Source organism: Felis catus, chromosome C1 (assembly GCF_018350175.1).
Source record: "Felis catus isolate Fca126 chromosome C1, F.catus_Fca126_mat1.0, whole genome shotgun sequence".
NCBI classification, from domain to species: Eukaryota; Metazoa; Chordata; class Mammalia; order Carnivora; family Felidae; genus Felis; species Felis catus.
The window spans coordinates 218,741,065-218,763,811 of NC_058375.1; the positions used below are offsets into that span (position 1 = coordinate 218,741,065).

At 51.8% G+C, this 22,747-nt stretch overlaps 1 protein-coding gene across 5 annotated transcripts; it reads right to left on the minus strand.

Moving 5' to 3' along the window:
* Positions 1-884: 884 nt before the first annotated feature.
* ILKAP (ILK associated serine/threonine phosphatase) lies at positions 885-22,732 on the minus strand. Of its 5 annotated transcripts, none has more exons than XM_023259925.2 (12): positions 22,578-22,732; positions 15,031-15,096; positions 14,503-14,559; positions 11,868-11,984; positions 10,227-10,353; positions 8,324-8,430; positions 7,851-7,944; positions 7,571-7,658; positions 6,110-6,231; positions 2,969-3,088; positions 1,387-1,468; positions 885-1,164 (listed from the first exon to the last, which is right to left on the minus strand). In XM_023259925.2, exons 1-12 carry the CDS (start codon positions 22,630-22,632, stop codon positions 1,024-1,026), a joined length of 1,176 nt encoding a protein of 391 aa, XP_023115693.1. In that variant the 5' UTR covers positions 22,633-22,732; the 3' UTR covers positions 885-1,023. The 5 variants fall into 5 exon arrangements, with proteins under 5 accessions (XP_023115693.1, XP_023115695.1, XP_006935803.1 ...); XM_023259927.2 differs by having other exon boundaries at positions 15,008-15,096; positions 22,578-22,661; XM_006935741.4 differs by lacking the exon at positions 22,578-22,732 and adding an exon at positions 21,738-22,305 and having other exon boundaries at positions 15,008-15,096.
* Positions 22,733-22,747: the final 15 nt, after the last annotated feature.

Genomic DNA, 22,747 nt, shown 5'->3' on the forward strand with positions numbered 1-22,747 from the left:
TTATTATTTACTTATTTATTTTTTAACGTTTATTTGAGACAGAGAGAGAGCATGAATGGGGGAGGGTCAGAGAGAGGGAGACACAGAATCCGAAACAGGCTCCAGACTCTGAGCTGCCAGCACAGAGCCCGACGCGGAACTCGAACTCACAGACCGCGAGATCATGAGCTGAAGTCGGCCGCTCAACCGACTGAGCCACCCAGGCGCCCCCAGACTATGCATTTTTTAACATCTTCACCAGAAGGGTCCCCCTTTCAAGTGTCCTCACAACTGACCTCAGCCCAGCACAGAGCCAACTGCACGCACATGCCTAACACTGGAAGCTGGATTTCAGAGGCGTTTCCCTGCTGTTCCGACCAGGAAAGCGGAAAGCCCGTTTTACACCCAGGGGGTCCAGATGGGGGGACTCGGGAGACCCGGCAGTCCAGAGACCTGGGGCCTGACTACACCCATTATCAAGGGAATCAGAAATTAGCCGAATTCCATGTCGTTCGGGGAGGGCCTGCCAGAGGCACCTCATGTATCGGGCTACCCGCCCCCCGCACAGCTAGGCCTAGCACCCCGCCCCCCACACAATGTTCTGCAATCTTATTTCGCACAGAGAACTGAAAAAAGCCAGAAGGCTCCGACAGCCTGTCTGGGCAGGTCACTTCCTCAGTTTCCCACTATAAAATGCCACGTCCCCAACCAGGAGCATTACGAGGGCGAAAGAGCACAGGTAAGGTGCCCATGAGCTACAAATGTCACAGCAGCCTGTGGGGTCACCACTACAGGCCAATCCAAGATGCCATGACGGTTTGGCCAAGGAAAGACCCAGAGCACATCCAAAAGCAAACACAATCTCTGAAGGGTCAAGAATCATTCAAATGTAATAACGCAAAGACTAGAAAAAAAAAAGAAACCTTTATTTACAACCATGGGAGTCCCACAGGAGTACACGAAACACACGTAATGTGCACACACACACACACACAATGAACCTCGGAAGTCAGCACATGCCGCGCCCCTGGCCTCGCCGCGCCCTCACTGCCCTATCCGCACCACCATCACCGTGACGTTGTCCGCCGAGCCCCGCTGCACCGCCTTGTTGGCCAGCCTGTTGCAGGCTGCTTCATAGCGCGCGTCCACTGTGGGCTTCCCTTCTCGGCTCTGGATCTTCTCATCCTACCGGACAGCAAAGGGGCACAGGTGAGCGGGGGATCCGGTCACCCTCCGAGATGTGGTCTCTGAAAGGAGGAACTGCTCCCCAGCCTCCGTCAGGACAGGCAGCAGGACCAAAGGACCGATGAGTCCCCTGGGTGGAGTTCGCACAGGAAAAGTGCACTGGGGGGCCGCGGGGAGGAAGCCACGTGCAGCTCGAGCAGCTGGTACTGGGTGAGCTCTTACCTCCAGGCAGGACAAGATGAAGTTGACAGCTTCTTCCGGGGTAAAGACCTTGAAGAGGCCGTCACAGGCCAGCAAAATGAACCTGCAACGGGAAGAAGAAATATAAACGGGTTTTAGCAGCAAACGTTATCAAATGGCTAGACAATGCAGGTAAAACAAATACTTATCCAACTACTCGAAGGCTAAGAATTTTTTACAACCAATTTAACTTCTATGAGAGGTGGAAACTAGCATTTAGAGCTGTGATACTGCCCATCAAAACCGGACTACCCTTCTGTCCGCCCACAAGATGATTATGGACTAACCCAAACGCTAGGTACTTCTTAGATGAACTCGAGGTAAATCGTGGAATAAAAACATCAGGTGTTACGGCAAACACACTGAATTTCCATCACCACGTGACCGTGTAGACACAGACACGAGGGCCTCGAGTCCTCACGACCCTCACGAAGCGCTATGAGAGTCCAACACGGCAGGCAGGACAACCAGGTACGTCTGTGGTCTGAGAACAGGATCAGGTCCCTTTCAGAGGCCCCCCTCCTCTGGACTCCCGAAGGCAGTCCTTGTGAACAAGAGGGTGCAGAGGGGGGCTCCCCCACAGCTCTGAGGTGGTCATCCCTCTCTGCTCAAGCTAACACCCAGGTCTTGGTTTGTCTTCTGGCCGGGCGCGTCCCCCACAGTGTTCAGTGAGCACGCAGGGTGCCTGGAGCCCAGCAGGTGCACGTCCGGGGAGGCTCCCGCCCCGCCCCCCTCCCGTGGTGACAGAGCCCGAGTAACCGGTCACACAAAGCCACGACTACAACCCAGAGCAGGGCAGCTGGCACAGCGCACGCCACAGGGGGGCCCGGGCAGGGTCTGGAAGACCAGAGGAGGGGCTGGTGGAAGGAAGCGTCCCAAGACCCCAAGGCCGGCAAGCGCACACGGCCCCGCACCAGACGCTGGGCAGGCGGGGCCGTGGGGAGGCGCCCTCGCACGGCGGAGGGAGCAGGCCCGCTCCTCAAGGCTCCTCGGGGCTCCTCTTGAGCCTCGGGCCGCCTACCCAACCTTCAACTCCTCGCTGAGGGGCCCTGGCCGTGGCGGGCACGGCGCCGTCTTCAGGCAGCTCATCACGGCCGGCCGTCTCTTTCTGGCCCCAGCCCGGCGCTGCTTCAACACCTCCCTTCTCCACCAGCCAAACTCCTCAGCATGGAACCCAGGACCCCGCACAACCCGCCCCCCGCCCCCCAGCACCCTGCTGTCATCCTTCGATGCTCTCTGCTACTGCCGCCCGCCCGCCCGCCTGCTCTCCTGCTGCAGTGGCGGTGCATCTTCCCTCTGCCGGGAGGCCCTTCTCTCTCCCACAGGGACGTGGCCCAGGTCCCCCGACACTGGGTGCCGGCCCCCCCCGCTCACACGTGCGCTCACCTCCTGGACTGGGGGACCCGCCAGGGCAGAAAGCAGTCTGTCTGTTCCTGCAGTCAGGCCCAGGCAGTGCCCACGACAGGACTGCTCCACCCACTCCAGGCTCATGACACAAACTGAAGTCGGGAAGGGAAACAGGACTGTGTGCACGCACCCCTGTGCCGGTGGCAAGGCCACGTACCTGTCGTTGGGGGTCAGCTGGCAGCGTCTGATGTCTGGCACAGAGGTGACCCCGCAGCGCTTGTACTGCCCGTCCCCGATGGAGCGTGACACCTCCAGCACACCCAAGACACGTCCGTCCCTAAATCGGGGAAACAGACTCCATGTGACAGATCGTGGGTCCACAGTCCTGAGAGGCAGAGGGAAGACGGAGCCCGCGAGTCTGCTCTGACCCGCGCTGCCAGCCCTGAGCCTCAAGGAACACACGCTCGTCTGCACGTTCCGTGCTGAATCCTGGGCGCCTCCGCCCCGCGGCACCCGACGGCACGGTGCACCCCCTGGCTGGCACGGGGCAGCCTCCGACCCCCGACCTGCTGTCTTGCCCACACTCAAGCTGGATGTGACAGGACTGGGTCGGGGCCCAGATCTGCTTTTCTATTTTGTGTTTGCCCTGAAGCCCCTCAGGCCACATCTGAGCCCGCAGCCAAGGTAACAGCTGCCGCAGCAGGACACTTGGAACCTGCACCCAACCGGACTTGGAAGATACCTGAAGGTAACTGTTCCCAGATGCCGAAGCACCGCTTTCTGTACACAGGCTGTGAACGTGGTTTATCTTAACCTGTATCAATTGTAGTATTCTGCACGTTAGACTTTTACCCATTCCAATTTTTAATTAATTTATTATTGTTATTTTTTACTGGGAGAGAGGGAGAGACAGAGCATGAGCAAAGAAAGGGCAGAGAGAGAGGGAGACACAGAGTCTGAAGCAGGCTCCAGGCTCCCAGGTGTCAGCACAGAGTCTGACATGGGGCTTGAACCCACGAACTTTGAGATTGTGACCTGAGCTGAAGTTGGACGCTTAACCGAGCCACCCAGCACCCCAAGTTTACTTTTTGAGAGAGAGCACGAACAAGGGAGGGGCAGAGAGGCAGGGAGAGAGAGAATCCCAAGTAGGCTCTGAGCTGTCAGCACAGAGCCCGACACGGGGCTTGATCTCAGGAACCTTGAGGTCATGACCTGAGCCAACATCAAGATTTGCACACTTAATCGACTGAGCCACCCAGGTGTCCCTACACGTTCTGTTTTCCAATGAGGCATCCAGAGATGGGGAGGCAACCTAGAAATGGGCCCGCATGTCTGTCAGCAGGGCAAAGGGCCCCCACTCGATGCCCCCGAGAACAATCCCGATGGGCCTGCGTGCTCTGCGGCCTCCGGCAGCTGCAAACCCCCGGGGCCGCAGGCCCTCGCTTGTGACACCAGAGAAGGCGCACACGAGGGACGCGTGAGTGCTCAGCAAACGCCAGAGCCGTTCGCGGGGGTCTACAGAGGTTTTCCAAGTGATGGAACATTAGGAAATGCTACGCAGAGATGCTCTGCAGATGGCTGCGGGTGGCAGGAAGTTCCTCACTGGCCTGGGCCGCTGTGTTGGCACCACAATCCAGTCCGGTCCCAGCCCTTCACTGTGGCCACACCGTCGCCCTCCCGGCAGGGGCCTCCTGCTGGCATCTTTAGTACAATCATGGAAACGAACAGCAAGGGGGACAAAGTGCACAGGAGCAGAGGAAGACCTGGGTGGGGGGAGGGGTGCTCTCAGCCTCCAGAGCACTAACGGAAGCCGCTCAAAGCGGGAGCCCCCAGGAACCCAAGGAGGCGCTTCTTTGGTGACCTGTGACTAGGTGTGGCCTCCCCCGCCCCAGGCACGAGCCTGGCCTGCTTCCACGCAGCCGCAGGTCCCAAAGACCCGGTCAGCGCCAGCAGCTCTGCACAGAAACCGGAGGGGCGCGGGGTGTGAGCACAGCAGGCCCCGCCCCCCGGAAGCACAGCCGTTTTCAGTGTGTCCCACGCACTGCGGGAGCCACAGCAGGGAGCGCCAATGATCACGGGGCCTGAAGAGCCACCTGTACTTCAGAAAACCACGTGGAGAGCTGACCCGCACTCCCACGTGCAGGACACACGTACGCCAACAACGGACGGGCCGTGTGAAAGCAGGCAGTGAACTCGGGACGCGGGCGACCCCGCACGACTGTCCTCACGGAAAGGGGAGGGACCCAGCTCAACGTGAATGCCGACTGGACGCCGGTTTCCAACCAAGACAGCGCACAATAGCTGGGGAAATCGGAATCGGCCAGGAAAGGAGAGAACCCTGCGTTCTGCCTGCAACGAACCTTCAAACAGGGCAGCCTCACACATGGCAAAAATGTTCGCTGCTGAATCCAGGCGGTAGATGCTGGCATGTTTTACTATTTTACATCATCTTCTGTAGGTCTCAAAGTGTCAATAATAGCAGCGGCAGGGCGGGCGTGGAGAAGACAAAGCCGGCCCGCCGCCCTGAGCCACCCTCCCCTCTCTGAGGGGCTCGTCCTGGCCACACCGTCAAACGACATCGCTAAGGCACCTCAACACCGCTCTCAATTATGTGGAGTCTGGGGACAGAGGGTAGCCGCCACATGGCTGATACTCCTGTCAGCCACGGGACTGTCAATGTCCAAATTTTTTCAAGGAGTTCGGGCAAAAGCAGAATTTTAAAGTTCTAAGAAAGCCAAAGGAGCTCTCAGAGTTGTGACTCCTCTCCAGAGGCTGTGCACCACTGGCCGGAAGCAGCCTAGAGCAGCAGCGATGGACAGAAAACGCCCCTCTGGGGACAGACGGCCGCAGGCTTCCCCGGACCCCTTCCTGCTCTCTCACCCCCCACAGAACATCAAGTCCTAATGGTCATACTGTAAGACCAACCAGAAAATGCCCTGGCCAAACTCCGGTAAACGTCCTTCGGTAGAGAAAAGACGAGGAAAGAAGTCAGCCTCGTCAGCCACCTTCGAGAAACAGCAGATGAAAACCAGGGCGGGCACGCGGTCGTCAAAGGTGTAGACAGAGACAGAGCCGCAGACGGAGCAGGTCGGTGCGGGCTACGAAGAGCTACTGTCTTCACCACTTCAGATTCTCTCCTGGAGAATTTGCCTAAAACTGTGGCTTATTCAGTTGTGACAAATGAGAGTATTCAAGAAAGTTCCTAGGCACACGGTGCGAAATCCCACAACCTCCATTCCCCTGCTTCCCCGGCTTCGACCTCGGTCGCCTCCCGCCACAGACACTGCGGAACATGGCAAGTTCTGCCCTGGGAGGCCCCCCGGCCACGGTGACGGGGAGCACCCGCCAGCCCTGTTACCTGACGTTCCCGCCAGCCTTCTGTATTCTCATCCGCTCCTCATACTGGGTGGGGTTGTGCTCCTTGCTGAGGCTTAAGGCCGCGTGCTTCTGACTCTCCTCATTAAACCGACACAGGATTGCCTGGGAACACGGACAGTCCCATGGTCATGAAGTTCAAAGTTACCAGGTGAAGAGAAAGGTTAACAACAGAGTTTCAGTTCAGTCTCCCGCTGACAAACACGAGTTCAGAGCATCAGGCAGCAAAGAAGCGTCACAGAAACCGCGACCAGGGAGAGGGGCCGTGCTGCGGGTCCAGTCTGGCGCCAGCACCGCGGGACAAGCAGCCAGTCGCTGACCCTCCGCAGGCCGCTGCCCTCTCGTCTGCGACACCCAACGAGGATGAAAGCCCCGGGAGGCGTCGCTACTCCCACAATCCGCTGCAGGCAGAGGGGAGGGCAGGAGGGCGGGCTGGCCAAGCGCCTCCATTGGCCGCCGCCACCGCCTCCACCACGTGGGAACTTCCGGGGAAACCTCAGTCCTGCGGAGCAGGAAGCCCGGAGGATAGGTATGTGCCTGAGGTCACAGAGCAGAGCCAGGAGGCAGACAGGATGCAAATTTGGATCAGGCTCAAAGGTTTTGTTCCCCCCCACCCCGCCCCCTCCCCAATTTTACTCATGCTACTTGTTATTTAGTCTCAACACATGTGACCTAGGATGGTCTGCTAGAATATCACCAGATAAAACCCACTGCACAGGGACCGTCTGTGATGCTCACTGCTGTCGTCCCCCCAGCGCCTAGTATTTATGCAGAGATCACTCTAAACACGACGGGGTGCGGGCAGCGGTCTCCAGGTGCTGCCTGAGAGCGGGAAGGCTCACTGGTCACCGTGACCGCTGCCGCAGCATCAGGCTCGCTGAAAGAGGTCCTGCCGCGTGGGGAGGGGGGCGGAGCCAGGCGGCAGGGCGCTGCCCTCCAGCTCCAAGCCATTCCCCACCGCTGGGGCCGGGACACTGGCTGCCACCGGGACACTGGCTGCCACCAGTGGGAAATAAGCAGGTTCTCGCCCGCGGTCACGTGGCCTGGGCTCCGGACACGGCATCACCTAGTGCTTCTCCAACTACTTTTGACTTATTTGGTGTTGAGGGAAGGGCTCGCCCTGTTCCTTCACAGCCACCTGAAGTCAGAGACATGCAGCTGAGGAATATTCGAGCTGCTTGCACAGGGATGACATTCTGACCCACAGCCCCATGGCGGCAGAGCGTGTGTGCGTGCACGCACGGCCCAAGACGGCCCAGAGAGCAAACAGCTCCGGCGCAGCTGCCGGCCCCCTGCCCGGAACGTGGAGTCTGCAGAAGCCCCAGCAGCGGCCCCGCAAGAAAGACCTCAGCCCGTCACCACTTCCCACCCCGCTGAGCACACGCTTCCTGGTGCCGGCCACACCCAGCGCCGTCGTCCCGGGAGCGGCTCCGGAGCCACGTACCCGACTGTCTCCGAGGTTGGCGATGTACAGGATGTTGTCCACGGCCAGGACACACGTGGCAGTGGAGCCATCTTTCCAGGCAGGCTTCCTGGGGGCAGACACGTCAGAAACACGGTCACCGCCGACCGACACCCGCACTTCGAGACTCACTTCCAGAGCTGAATGGTAAGGTCTGTACCCCGACACGCACGTTAGCTGTCAGGAGAGCTCACTCGGTGGTGGGTGACTATCAGAAGACCTCCGCGGGCTCACACACTCATCTTTATGTGGTTACACTTACTGGCTTGAAGCTTGTTTAAGGAACTCTTCATCAGTATGCTTAAAAGTGTCCAAAAGGCATCTCTTCACGGTTTTCTCTACGCTGATTACATCTCCTGTTACGGAAGCAACCAGACGACAAAGTCTTAAGGGCAAATTCTCCTCCCGCTGCCATTTTGCTTCTGTGCCGTGACCAAGAACATCCCACTTCCTCGCCCGTAAGATAGGGTCAGTGGAGTTTGTTAGCAGTCTCCCAGGTGTGAAGGCAAGACACTCACTCACACACACACACAGCTCACGCAAGGTGCCATCACGCAGACGACAAGTCCCACGTCAGGCACCTACACGGCCCCACCTGCCCACCTCAAGCCCCACTCCCTTCTGCCCCATCTTCAGAGAGCCACTGACGGTTCTCTGCAACGTAACCCGTCTTCCTGATTTACCCTGACAGCAAACACCAAGACGAACACGAACCGACTTTGTTCTCAGTCTCACCTTTAGGAAATTTCCTGATCAAGTTCTGATGCAAGTTCTGTGCAGCAAATTTTGAGGCTCGAATTCCTCCGTGTCCATCAAAAACAGCAAAATATGAAACCCGGGTACTGGAAGAATGAATTGTCAGTTACTGAGATTTTCACAAAGATTGCTCCTGTCCACTAAGGTTTCTAAATCTTATTTCAAACAGTGAGCACTGAAAAGACTGAGGATGCCCCCTGCTAAGACATCAGCCACACTGTCACAACGGAGAAAAAAGACACAACGTTAACTGAGACAAACATGGAAGTTAACTTTCATGGTATTTTTTATTCTAAGTTCATTTAAGTGATTTCTGCACCCAACACGGGGCTCGAACTCATGACCTGGAGATCCAGAGTCACACTCTTCCAACTGAGCCGGCCAGGCGCCTCAACTTTCATGGCATTTTTAAATTAAAAGTAAAAAACTCAGGGCCTTGGCTGGCTCAGTCAGTGGAGCATGAGACTCCTGATCTCGGGGTTGCGGTTTCGAGTCCCACATTGGGTATAGAGATCACTTAAAAATAATCTTAAAAAAAAAAAGTTAAAAACTCACATTTTTCAAAACTCAAGATTAACTGATCTTTCACTGAAGACGAAACTAAAATTCAGAACTTGTATTTAAAACAGATCTCGTTTTAAACCTAACACACCAATACCAGTCACTGATCCAAGACCATGAAAAATACCTCGGAGAGCAGAGGGAATTCCAGAATGGTTACACAGACTGACCCAGCAGCTAATTCTCAATGCCCACCTCACCACTTACTCCCCTTTCAAATTCTGCCAGAAAGCTCTCATATACAGAATAAACACCATGAACGATTTAAAGCATTTCAAGCAAGAATGAAAATGCCCACGGGAAATGACATTCACTCTGCAGAGCTCTTTCTCAAACATGTTTCGAGTTCCTTTTCAACAGAGACCTCATGAGCTGTGACTAAATACCTTCGTCTGGTTCCTAACACACGGTACCTGCTAAGGCACAGTTTAGTGAGCCCAGTGAGACCCACTCCCCGGGCTCTCCAGAGGCCTTTCCTGGCTTCGAAAGGAACTCCAAAGCATACCAGTGATCAACGGCCGCCTAACACCAGGGACCGTGCATACACACGTGGTCTTCTCCGCACATGACCAGGTACCAGCAGGGACCATCACTTCCTCACCTGGACAAAAGCCACCGGCACCAATGGCTCCAGCACACTGTCCGTTAATGACTGTGGCGCTGGTGAGTGAATGTAACAGACTGTGACTGTGGAAACACGGCGGTGCACACACACGTGATCCTTGCCCTAGAGTCCCCCGTGTGCACACACCCATGATCCTTGCCCTACAGAGTCCCCCGTGTGCACGTGGGACGTGTGTTAATGACACGCCTTGATGTCCTGCCTTCTGATGTCTTTCCTCCATGCCTCAGAGCTTATCCAAAGGCCTCATTTTAATCTGTACAGTTGCAGGAAAATTCTCCCTGTTCTTCTCCTTGATGCCATTTCTGCTCTTTCTCTTTTGGGCCCTGACCACAACACGGCTCTCCTGGATCACCACGTGCCGCCGAAGGAGCAGCTCCCCCCTCCACCTCCGGGCTCGCAGAGTAAGAGCGCTCCCTGCCGGAAGCTCCTCAGACAGTGGGCAGTCTGTTCCCATTTAACAGGGTTCTCGGTTCTGCCGGAGCCGGGAACAACTTGGGGCCAGACAGCTCTCTGTCGCAGGGCGTCTGGCAGCAACCTGAGCACCCCCGCCCACGTGACGACCAAAAACGTCGGGAAGGGAATCACTGTGCAAAATCGAGAACCGAGCAGTCCAAGCGACAGGCCACGCTCCTGAAACCTGCCCACGGAATTCGGGCCAAATGGTCCACAGAGGCCTGCTGGAGCAGGGACACTCACATGAGGGACGATGGGGGCCTGCACTCCTCAGTGATGTCGTTCAGGATGACGTGGGCGTCCTGCATCTCCTCCCGCTCGCCCTTCCGCTCAGCCACGTAGCCTTTCAGACCAAAGATCACCGAGGAGGCTGCGGGAAAGAAAACAAAAGGCCAATACAAAACTGTGCTCTTCCCTCCAGAAGCCCTAGTCCCAGAGCAAACGGGGGGGGGGGGGGGGGGGGGGACAGGGGACTCTGGCTGTTTCACTCAGTGATGTCCTAACCATGCACATGAATAAGCTGCTCCCCTGCAGCCACCTACCTCCCCAGCTGCAATCTGTAACTAAGATCAGACCACTGTTGGACAAGGACGGTCTCTAAAAGGCTGGGCAGTGGGACCACCTGGGTGGCTCAGGGCATGATCTCACGGTGGTGAGATCGAGCCCGACACTGGGCTCCGCCGCGTTGGGCACAGAGCCCGCCTGGGGTTCTCTCTTGCTCACGCGTGCTCTCTCTCTCTGCCCCTGCCCCACTCTCACACAAACTCCCTTTCTCTCTCAAAAAATAAAAAAGAGAAGGCTGAACACTGAAGAGGGAAGTAGCAGACGACAGCAAGTTAGTACCGACAGCTTCGGTTAAGGCATTAACAGCAGAGCAAGGAGTGTGCTGTCGTCCCAAACTGGGGCAAGGGATTGTGTGCAAACCCAGTCTTGTCAGTAATCTAACGAGGGCAGAAAAATTCCTAGTTTAGACACATGCATGGAGTTTATCCCAGATGCCCTGTTGGACATGTGAAACTCTATCCCCATGCCTGAGGCTGGTAATGAATTTGAACAAACAGTAAGACGGTTGCTTCTACTTCAAGTGAGGAAGAAGAGGATAAAGGAGTACACACACCATGGGCACAGAAACCTGCTGACACTGAACGGCCAGGCCTGGTTAAGCTCCTTTTCGGACACCCTAGGGCTGTGTAAACAATAAAACGAACACGTTGACAGAGCCGTTGCTGGTAAGCACGGTGCTCTTGAGGCTCAAGGCCGTGACCAGCTAACCTACGACCCTGTCCTTAAGCAGGTTAGTAGGCTTCTCACACGCCTCCCAGTGTACCCCACGGCTTTCGCTCAGAAGCTCTGGGGCAAAGGACAAAATGATCTGTATGGTGTGTGAACATCCACGGCTACCTCTCTTTAACTGATACTTTTCATTTCTTCTCCACTCTGACAAGTTACAGAGCTGACTACAAATTTCAACTGGTTTTTCCAGCCTCAGGCTCCTTCTTGGGAAGCTGCCTACTAAGCTGATCACAAATTCAAAGTGCTCAGCAACAGGCCGTGAACAAAGACAGGAGTCAGAGGGAAAGTGGGGGCCCAACAAGCTAACTGTTCACTAGACAAGGTGAAGTCAAAATGACCTGGGTTTTCTAACCCTCGAAGAACAAACGTGGGTTTCCGACCTGACCAAAGTTGGGCCAGAGACGAACAGAAAAGTTAGGGGAGGAGACAAAAGTAAACTCGGAAGTCTGTCTGCAAAAAGAGAACCCTGCCAGTTTCTTAAATACAGACACGAAACGGAAGTGTCCCGAATGGGAAAGCTGAGCTTGTTTTTGCTCTGGGTTGTTTTAAGATGGGAAGTCTAGTACATGTGTTTTCAAACTGTCTGAAAACCTTTACAAACTTTCTTTTCCACAAGCTCTTCGCTGCCGTTCTCTTCTTCAGGGGCTCTTCTCTTTGCTCCTTTCCCTTCGTTCTTTACCGTCTGGGACATCGAAGCGTCAAGAGAACCTGGACACGAGGAGAAGCCAGACGGACACAGCTACAGACTGTCAAAGTTCCCAGCCGACCAGGCTCCACCCCAGCCCCGAGACGAAATGACGTGCGGCGCGAGCACTGGGAGAGCGGCAGGCACGGGGATCTCATGGCGAGGACTTGGAGGGGTGGGCAGTGGGCCGGGTGCCCACCAGGAGGGGCCACAGGTCAAGATCCAGGTCCCGCTCAGGCCAACTGTGAGAGGACCTGCAAGGAGGGTCGTCAGTGGTAAAAACAGCCCACATTTTGGGGCTGTGACACACACGAGGCTCCATACCCACAGGCCCTTATTAATAGGGAAGTTTCCAAAATCTGCAAAGTGACACGTCCCGAACAAGTCAAGAAAGCATCAAGTGCCCCGAGAGGGTTACAATGAGGTAAATGTCAGGTTTTAAGAACCGTGTATTGCGAAAGGCCAAACAGGACCGCTGAAGCCATTCACACTTGCAGAGGGATGAGTCTGTACTCAAGCCAAAAAGCTAAGAGCGCCTGCAGGGTGCATGCGTTTTGGAAGGAGAAAAGTCTAGTCTCAAATTAAGGCAAGTGACTTGACCTCGCCGCCTCGGTTTCTCGACCCGTAACACAGGGAGAACACTGTCATCTCGGAAGGTGGGGATGAGGTAAGTAGAAGCATTTATCACAGTGCCTGGGTCATCACGTACCCAATAAATGGCAGCCGTTGTCATAGTAAGCAGCCCTAAGTATTCTCTGCATTTCAGTATAAAAGCATGTGACCATCTACTCAATTATCCTTCACCAGACATTTCTGAGCACAGAGGAAGGGAAGAAAATGTCCCTGCAGAGTCAATTACTTGCAAAAGAACAGATATCTGCAACAGTAGGACATAACACACACCCTGCCCCACATAGTAAAGGACGTTAACTGAGAAAATTTCACTAATGTTTCCAATATACTTTCCCCCAAGGTCTTTCCAGTAGCCTCCTGTCACGTACTATTTATCCCAGCTTTCCCGGTGCGTACGTAAAACGATCTTCCTCTCTTTTAACTCGCAAAACAGAGACATTTTATAGCTTTGTTACTGACTCCTAATTGAATCACTTGTAGTCAGAGAATGTGGTCTGTATATGAAATCAATTCATTAGTGGGACTTACTTTATGGCCTAGAATGTAGTCGATTTTGTATACGGTGAATATGTCTTCTCAAGAAATTCAATATATTGGATGCAAGGTTAGATTCTAAATCCGAAAAAATCAAGCCTGTCAATAATGGTGCAAAATCTTCTAAGTTGTTACTAGTTGATTGTCCTGTGTCCTGGGAAGAACTAAGACACAGCTATGTTGAATTTTCTTTTATTAAACCTGTAAAGAGCCCTGTTAAGTTGATGTTTGCACGCATTAACTTTCATTGTAAGACTGCTGTCCTTATAGGCAAGGTTTCAGGTTTAACTGTGAATGAGAGAATGCTGTGGTGTTTTAGTAAAGCCCCGAAAACCTGAGAATTCTCACATTAGAGACCTGTAATAACTTGTTCTAAATATAGAACTATGCTAACTTAATCCACACATTCTAGACTAACCCTGATTATTTTTATGTAATGAATTAGTAACACAAAAAATCGACTTGAAAATCAGCAGCAAGTGTTGTACTTGACGACATAAGGAAGGTATTTACACCAGCAGATAACTGCAGGTGAAAATAGACAGCCTGCCCCCTGTCCCCTCACTCTTGTCCTGTGGCCCCCTGTCCTGCCCTCACTTAGAGTGATTCCACGTGAGAAGTCCTCGGTGAGACAGAAGAGGAGACTCATCACTGTGACCACTGACCAGAACCCGCTCTTTTCTCCCCTTCGACCTAACTGGGATGTAGAAAGGGAAAAACGTTTCCAGGAACAGGTAGAACCAATGTGAACAGGCTTGGCAAAAATGAAATCAAATCAATAAAGGTTCTTGAGAAAAAATAAGGACTGAATGAAAATAACCAGCTAAGGTTTCAAGAAATTCCAAGAAAACTCCTGCACATGGTCTGTACTAGTTACTAAACCAGTGTCATTCAGACTGTATTTTCTTGAGATCAAAATTCTTTTTAATGTAGGTGCATTAAAAGAGAAGACTATCTGTTTTTATAGGTTCAGGGATATTAAAAATATTTAACTATGTCATATATTCAGAGACTTCTGCTGAATACACTGGAGTCTGTCACTAACAGGCAGAGATGGACTGCTTTTTTTTTTTTTTTTTATAAAATGTTAAAAACAAAGTTTAAATGACTAAGCTCTTAATTCTTAAAGTCAGTTGCAAGAGGTGGAACCCCAAGAAGTAAACAATAATCACCAAAAAGTGATGCTGTATATAATCTTTTTGTTTCCACCCGATGGTGCCTATTTCTTTTGTGATTTTAATAAATCTCATGCTGTATGCTGGTTTCATGTCATCCTAAGCTCTGTAGAATCTATTAATAAATACATTTTACATAAGGATACAATTTTTATGTATTATTTCCATTGGCACATTGAACCTTTTCCCTCCCACTTACCTGAATCCCCACTGCTGGCTGGTGGGAGATCATCAAAAAGCAAAGGTCCCCCTGATCCTGAAACACAGCAGAACACTCAGTGAGCCCACACAACCTGGGGGAGGCAAGAGCTTCAGAATCCATCCCACCAGGACACCTACGCAGGTCAATGAAATCATCTCAAAACTCTCGTGTCAATCCAGTGGCAACTCATACTTCGGTAAATAATGGCTCGAACCTATTTTCTTTTAAAGTCCTATCAATCAAAGGAAACAAGAATCTGCCTGAAAGAGTTAAATCTGATTTCAGCTGGTAAAGTAAACACTCAAATGAACCGGAGGAAACTGCTCAACGTTTTTATGCAGCTCCTCAGGGCTAGCGACTAGTGGATTTTTCTGCCTTACCTGATGCCATGGATTCAAAACTTAAGACAGTCCAACACCTAAAACATCTGTGTGTTGAAAATGGGGGAAAGGGAGAAAGATTTGAGACAACTACAACCCCAGGATGACACGTTGACACACACCTGGGAGAGCCTGAAGACTGTACCTGAGTCAGTACTGCTGGCCGGAGGGAGGTCGTCGAAGAGCAGAGGTCCCTTCTGAGCTTCTTTGCCTACAACACAGAGCACCTGCTTAAAGAGCATCTGGTCACCGGCCAGGACACATTTTGGGGGGGGGGGGGCACCTTCTGAGATGTTTACTATTAAGTTCAAATTTTCTCCTTGTTGGACAAACTTTTTAAAAGTATTTTCTGGACAGCTATTTAACACGGACATTTGCTTCCAACAGTTACAGTCAACAGAAAAGCAATGAAAGACGACCCAACTGGCATTTGAAGGGCCACTGGGTATTTTGAGGAAAACAAATATTTTTTTTCTCAATAATTTCATGCCTGAAAGCAACAAACGCTTAAAAACCTTTCTTTAAAAATAAATCCTGGGAAGAAAAATACAGATTCTAGGCCAAGAAAACAATTATTGGGTCCCTCAAGATAAAACTTCAAAGACAGAGGGACTCTTCCAAGATATGTGGTCTTCAAAAGTCCTATTTCAATAGCATTCTGAACTGACCACCAAGTAGAAGGTCAAACAAATGAGCACAGAGAAGGTGAGGGGCTGAAGGAAGCAAATCGGTATTAACCTGGCATCCCCAGCAAGTGCCCATGTCAATTACCATCTATGGAGAAAATGAGGAATTTCAGATACTCCCAAGACAATAAACTCAGCGGAAAGCCAGGGAAATTTTTTATCTAAAACTCTGAAGATTTACACACGAAAAGTACCTGTCTTAAATGCCATATACTCCATTATCCCTTTCCACATAAAATGTAACCACCGTTCCTTATTCTCCAGCTTTCCCCAAATTTCTACGTAAGCTATTAAACGCTTGAACGGTGTGTGTGTGTGTGTGTGTGTGTGTGTGTGTGTGTAAGGGCTGAAGACGCAGGTGTGCACAATCCCATCCTGCATTTGGCCCCCTCTGGTTCCTCGGAGTTCAGGTGCAGAAATGTCCTCATTTCACAACCAGTTCAATTGTAAGCTCCAAAAGGCTCCGTAGCATCCTTTTGCCTCTATGTAGAAACGAACTGGGTATCAATCCTACTCTTTTAAGAACAAAAGTTTAAATTAAAATATAGAAACTCCAAGGAAAGAAGTATCTTCAGGAGTTTTTAGGTCAAAAGTACCTTAAATACCTGATAAATTTCTGATTTAACAAAAAGTAATAACTCTTCTGCTTTACAGCCTAATTGAAATGGGAAATGTCTATTTCATTAAATTATACCGTTCTCCCTCAGGATTTCCCAAACTAACTGCAAATACTACCGTTTATCTCACACGTGACATAAACACCCTACAGAAAGTATTCAAAAAGCAGCATCGCCAGGCCATTAAATGGCATGCAGAATGGCCACTTAGTCAACAGTCCTCCTCCCAGCATCCCTAATGTTCCCACAGGGCACTTCCAAGAGGAACCCAAACCACATTGTGTCTGAGCCTCAAACGCCCATTCTCCTAGCAGACTCCAAATGCAGAACAGGCACACTGCGTTCAGCGGGGCCCGAGGGCCAAGCGTCTCAGGAGAGAGAACATTACAGGGAGGAGGCCGACCTGAAAAGCAACCCACCCTTCCGCTGGGGCCAGGTCAGGTTTTCGTTTCTGAATTAAACTACCCATCTGAATCAGGTCCCTCTACTGCCACTGTCCAATGGGGAAGTCCTCTCTCCCCAGGGAAGACATTTTCAGTTCTTGCAAGCCTTCCTCACAACAGCACTCCCAGCACAGCCCCGGCCTGGCCTCTACCCTGTGGCTACAACTCCGACGCAGTGCACGGATCTGAGCACCACCCCAGGCAATGGCCCATCTCCACGGGCTGAATCGAACACGCTTCTCCACTCCTTCTCACTCTGGGATATTGGAATAGCGTAAGTGCTAGTTCAATTAAACATGAGAGCATCTCATTTCTTTTGGCCACAGCTGAGAATGGCTTGTAAAAATAATGAACATTTACTGCCTTCCAGGCACTATTCTATATTATAGCACTCCATCTATCTTCAATGCATCAATCCTTACAACAGTTTTACAAGGTGAGTACCATTACTGTGTTCCTCATGGATGAGGAAACTGAGGCAATTAGGCGCAATAATGCCCAAGGGAAATTCTGTAAGGGGTGGGGAGTCCAAGCCAGGCAGCCTGGTTTCCCAGTCCATGCTCTTGTGAGGTGCCACACTGCCTCCACACAGCATCTCATTTAACCCTTCCAACAACCCCACGAAGACAATCTCGAGGCTCTAGATCTCTGGAATACGTCGCTGAAAGGATCAAATAGCTTGCATTTGGATTCTTAAAAAAAAAAAAAAATCTGTGGGGTATCTGGCTGGCTCAGTCAGTGGAGTATGCAACCCTTGGTCTCGGGGTTCTGAGTTCAAGCCCTATGTTGGGTGTAGAAATTACCTAAAAATAAAATCTTAAAAAAATTTATGGGGGCGCCTGAGTGTCTCAGTCGGTTAAGAATCTGACTTCGGCTCAGGTCATGATCTCGCGGTTCATGAGTTCCAGCCCCACATCGGATCGGGCTCTGTGCTGACGGCTGGGAGCCTGGAGCCTGCTTCCAATTCTGTGCCCCCCCCCCCACTCTGCCCCTCCCCTGCTCACGCTCTTAAAAATAAATATACATTAAAAAATTTTTGTTTTTAAATCTGTAAGTCATAGATGCTGTAACAAAAACTTCTGATCAGCCAGAATCTTACATTCTATTTTGGATAAATAGTAATTCAAAGTATCTGGGGCTGCAATAATTAAGACAAATGTTACTGTGACCCAAAACTTTGGAAGAAGGCCCCCAGAATTCTAAATATAAGAACTTAATGAAGAATGAGACAAGGCTAAAGAGTGTTTTTCTTTACAGTTAATCTCACCTAGGGTTTTTTGTTTCAAGTCATCTACATTCTGAAGCTGAGAAAACTACTTTTGGGTGGATCATATTCACATCAGCTAACGGCTGCCGTGCGCACTAAAGCAACAAGAGGGTCAAATATTTGGCTTCAACTGTTCTTTACACCTGAATCTTTTCAGGCTCAAATGCAATGTACCACAGAAGCATCAGAAAAAGCCCCCACTCTGCCCCCCCCCCCCCCACAGTAACAGAGGAGCGTGCACGTTCCAACTTTCTTTCAGGCTGATGCCCTTGTGCACGAGCATTCTAACTTCTAGAAGGCAGAAGCATACTGCACACAACAGCACACACACCCTTGTTCATATAAGCCCTCGGGGCTCGTTCCAGCTAGCACACCTGGGTCGAATTACTCTTCCTGACAGCTAGGTACTGGGGGGGGGGGGGGGGGGGTCGTCCAGTTCCCTTACTGGTGGGCACGCAGGCCGATTCCAGTGTCCCGCAGGACCAACAATGCCACAGCAAACCACCGACGTGTCCCCTACCTAATGTGCTAGACTGCTGCTCAAAGGGTATGAGTGGTTTAAGCCTGGCAGATGCCAACATTCGTTCCCCAAAAGCTGTGGTAACTTCCACTCCCAACACACTTCACGAGAATGTCCGTTCCTCTCCATCCTCACCGCCATGTTGACAAATTTCAATGTGATGGGTGAAAACATGGAACCATCAGTGATGTGCTATTCCTTTCCCCAGTGACTGAGGAAGCGCAGCTCTGGTTCCAGCTGCTGGTCATTCGCATCTCTTCTTCCATGAACTTCCATGAATGGCCTTTGACCATTTTCAAATGGGTTATTTGTCTTTTTTTCTTTTTTTTTTTTTTTAGAGAGAGCATGCATGCAAGTGGGGGAGGAACAGAGGGAGATAGAGAGGAAGGGGGGGAAGAGAAGGGAGGAGGGGGGAGAGGGAGGGGGGAGAGAGAGAGAGAGACAGAATATGAATCTTAAGCAGGCTTCACGCCCAGCGCGGGGCTCGATCCCACAACTCTTCCCAGAACCCAAGAGTCGGCTCAACCGACTAAGCCACTCAGGCACCAAAGTCTTTTTTTATTATTACTGCGTATGAGCCTTTCATTTATTAAGGCTCATTAGTAATGTGTACTTAAGTTATTTTCTGTTCATCTTTTGCCTTTGTGGTTATTTTGTCCCGCAGAATTTTTTATTTTTACATAGCTAAATCCACTTTAATTTTTTATGAGTTTTTTCCCTTGCTTATCGCTGAAGTTTTATAATTAAAGTCTTTTTTCCCCTAGTATCTTAACCTTTATTCTACATTTAGGTCTCTAGGTTTTTTCCCAAGAAATATCCTTAAGACAGACTGTCCTGCAGTATTTACCTAGTCCCCACAGCTGACCGTCAGTTTCAAAGCATACTGGCGTAGCAACCTAGTAAGTGAAAGAACCACCCTATAAAACTGAAACCAGCTTACTGCCAAAGCAACTTTAAACCAGGACACCTTTAACTTGTTTGGATTATCAATTATAAGCTGTTGACCTTAAAGACATCAAGTGAGCTCTTTCAGGAGTATGATACAGCAGAGAAGTTTCACTCCGGTCTGACATGGACATACTTCCTCTTTTCGACAAACCCTCTACACACAAAAGACTGGATTCACTCAGCAATCTAATCTGTAAGGGGAGTGAAAACTAATAATGTAGCACAAAATCTGAAAACATTTAATGCGTTCCTTCTACATGTTTCTTCAGATCATAAAAATTAAAAGGCTTGGAGGCAGGAGCATTAGATGGAATGTCTAAAACAACAACAACAAAAATCAAAGAGCTACTTAAACAAAATACACTTGATGTGAGCTGAGCAGTGTGAAATTTCCTACCTTTTCACAAAATCCAGTTAAGAGTGCATTTTTATTCTCTTTTAGGTAGCCGCTGAAGTTCACAGTTCATTTACTAACTAACATCTACTAGGCACTGACCATGTGCTACACCTGTGCTAAGCACCTTACATGTAGTTCTCTCTCTAATCCATGAGCTCACAGAAGGAGCCAGCAATCCTACTTTACAGATCTGGGGAACGGCCACAGAAGGCAGTTAGTGGATTTGAAACCAATTTGACTACATGTCCAAAACCACTCTTCTCCAGGACTGTGAAAATGACTAGTCTTTTACCGGTCCCTGCATTAGCTCAGAAATCTGTGGCACCTGGACATCATATGTGAGGGTCACGATGATGCAGTTTTGCCTCATCTTTCCATACACCGTATTATTTTTTGTAATGTTTCTTTATTTGAGAGCGAGAGAGAGCACCCACACATGTGCAGGGGTGGGGCAGAGAGAGCGAGACACAGAATCCGAAGCAGGCTCCAGGCTCCGAGCGGTCAGCACAGAGCCCGACATGGGGCTCGAACTCACAGATGGCGAGATCATGACCTGAGCCAAAGTCAGATGCTTAACTGACTGAGCCACCCAGGCGCCCCTCCATCCACTTTGTGAAACCAACCTTATTTTCCTTTCATGTACTCCATTAATTTTGTCAGTAAATACCACAGATTTTCTAAAACAAAATATGGTGTTCAAATTAATTTTTCAAAAATCACAGTATGTCCACAAGATAGTGAAATCAGAATCTGTTCTTGTTCAAGCGATTTCAACCTGTTAACTCTCATGTTGTCAGTTTTAACCAACTGCGTGTCCAGAGAACTTTGTATCCCAATTCTTACCCCTCACTTTACTGCTTATCCCACTCAGCTTCTGGCCATCTACAAATTCAGAAAGCATGCCTTCTTTGTTTTTAAAGCTATTTTAAAAAATATACTCAGCCAAGCAGGGTCTGGGCAGTGTCAGTGCCCTTCCCACAAGCAGGGGGCAGTTTACTCATCCAGGGAACAGGGGTTTAAACACTTTGCAGCCCCTTTGCCACCCTGGCATCTCAGCCAGGGGTTGGGGACACCCTCCCCCCCCTACCCTGGATTTGGTGGCAAGCTGCCAAGTACCAACTTGTAAGCCTTCTGAGTTGTCAGATTTTGTATCACCTAAAGGGTGCCCTCCCCTGAGCAAATTAATTTCTGGTAAAAAGTCACAGTTTTTTTTTTTGTTTTTTTTTTTTTTAAATGATAGGCTTACAGGCACATCCGCAAATCCACACTCTGCCCCAAACATACTCAGAGAGAAGGTATATTCCATCAACGGGGTTTAAAAAAAAAAAAAAAAAAAAAAAAAAAGACTGCACACACCAGGCCAGAGCTTTTAACCCCAACTAGAACAATTTAGGAAGTGAATGGTCGACTTGAGCACACAGGCTCAAAGACAGTTATTCAGATGCTTCTGTACCATCAGAATGGTAAGTGGGGAAGAGTTAACGGTGCCATTACTGGGAATGATGGCCCCATAAAGGCTGGCCAGACGGTTCACGTGCCACAAGCCAGAATCCAGGCCTGGCGCAGGGCAGGACCACCCCTCCTTAAGAGCCCCAAGTTCACCACTCCTCCACACTAGCATGTTCACGCAGACCAGAGAACTGAATGCCGCCGCCCGATCGCTCCCTTGCCTAGACAAATCACAAGTCCACCCAAGCTCAGAGGCCCCATCCCAGCACCGCCTCCTTCCCCAGCGTTTCTGGATGGACTACAATCACTCCTCCAGGCCCTGCGGCATTTCCCACGGTCGCTAACTTTTGCCAGTTTTAATTATAATCACTTGCATTCCCGTTTAAGCTCTCTGCAGGCAAAGACTGGAGCTCGCTGTACACCCCCCTATTCCCCACGACAGTAGTTTCCAAACCACAGTCTCCAGACTTCTGCCGCACTGGCCAAAAGCCCCTGGGGATTAACCACATAGATGCAGGACCCTACCTTGCTTTCCGATTTAGTGGACCGAGGCAAGCCTGGAAATCTGAACTTGTTTTCAAAGTTTTCCAGGTCTTCTGCCACCGAGTTAGGCTGAGAAAGGAGGCCCTATAGAGTGGAGCGTCTCCCTGATCGTCCCCGCGTGTGAAAGCAATGATCAGCCTCGCCGAGCGAAACCCGGGGCGGCCACAACGCCTAGGATGCGCTGGGCTAACAAAGGCCTGGTCCCAGGCCGCTCGAGCGCGGCGGAGCTCACACCACCGCGATGAGAACACGCACAGCCGCCGAGGCCCGGGCGCAGCCGATGCGCGCACCTGCGCCGGTGCTCTGGCCTTTGGGGAGACGGGGGACGTCGTGGGGCCCGGGGAAGGAGGGAAGAAACTACTGAGAAAAGTAAAATCCTAAGAGCGCTGGGAACGAGCCCTCCCTCTGGGCGTCAGAAACGCGAAGGACCGCGCCGCTGGTTGCTTCGGCGTCGGGGGTGGAACCAGAGCTGGACGCAGCCCCGAATTTGCGGCCCGGCCGCAAGGACAGCGGCGGGGAGTCGGCCGCCAGGCCGCGAGGCCGGGTGGTGCGCGCGGGGCCCCGGGCTCGGGCCGACCCTCCGCCGCCGCACGTGCGGGCCGCACACAAAGGACGCGGCGGCCCGCGGCCGGCTCCCGGGCCCGCCCTTGTGCCTGCGCAGCCGACATGGCGGAGACGCGCCGGAGCGCCGCGGGGCCCGCCGCCCCGGCCCGGCAGGCCGCGCTCGCCCCCGCTCCGCCCCGCCGCCCGCCTCAGGCGCCGCGGGCCTCCAGGCCGCCGCCGCGCGCCCTCCCCTGGCCGGCCGGGCGGCCACCCGCTTACCGGCAGCCGGGCGCGGCGAGCGCTCGGGCTCCGGCAGGTCCCCGAACAGGTCCATGGCCGAGACTGGGCGGCAGCGGCGGCGGTGGCGGCGGCAGCGGCGGTCGCGCAGCCCGAGGGCGGCGGCGGCAGCGGCGGCAGCGGCGGCGGCGGGGCGGTGGCGGCCCGGGCGC

Excerpts from the sequence above, each read along its gene's own strand:
- ILKAP (XM_023259925.2), bottom strand. The coding sequence starts at position 22,632 with ATGGACCTGTTCGGGGACCTGCCGGAGCCCGAGCGCTCGCCGCGCCCG. Across the intron at positions 14,560-15,030 it reads GGCCAGCAGTACTGACTCAG|GATCAGGGGGACCTTTGCTT; the intron begins GTACAGTCTTCA and ends GCTGTGTTTCAG. Across the intron at positions 10,354-11,867 it reads GGAAAAGAAAGTTTGTAAAG|CCTCCTCGGTGATCTTTGGT; the intron begins GTTTTCAGACAG and ends TCTTTCCCGCAG.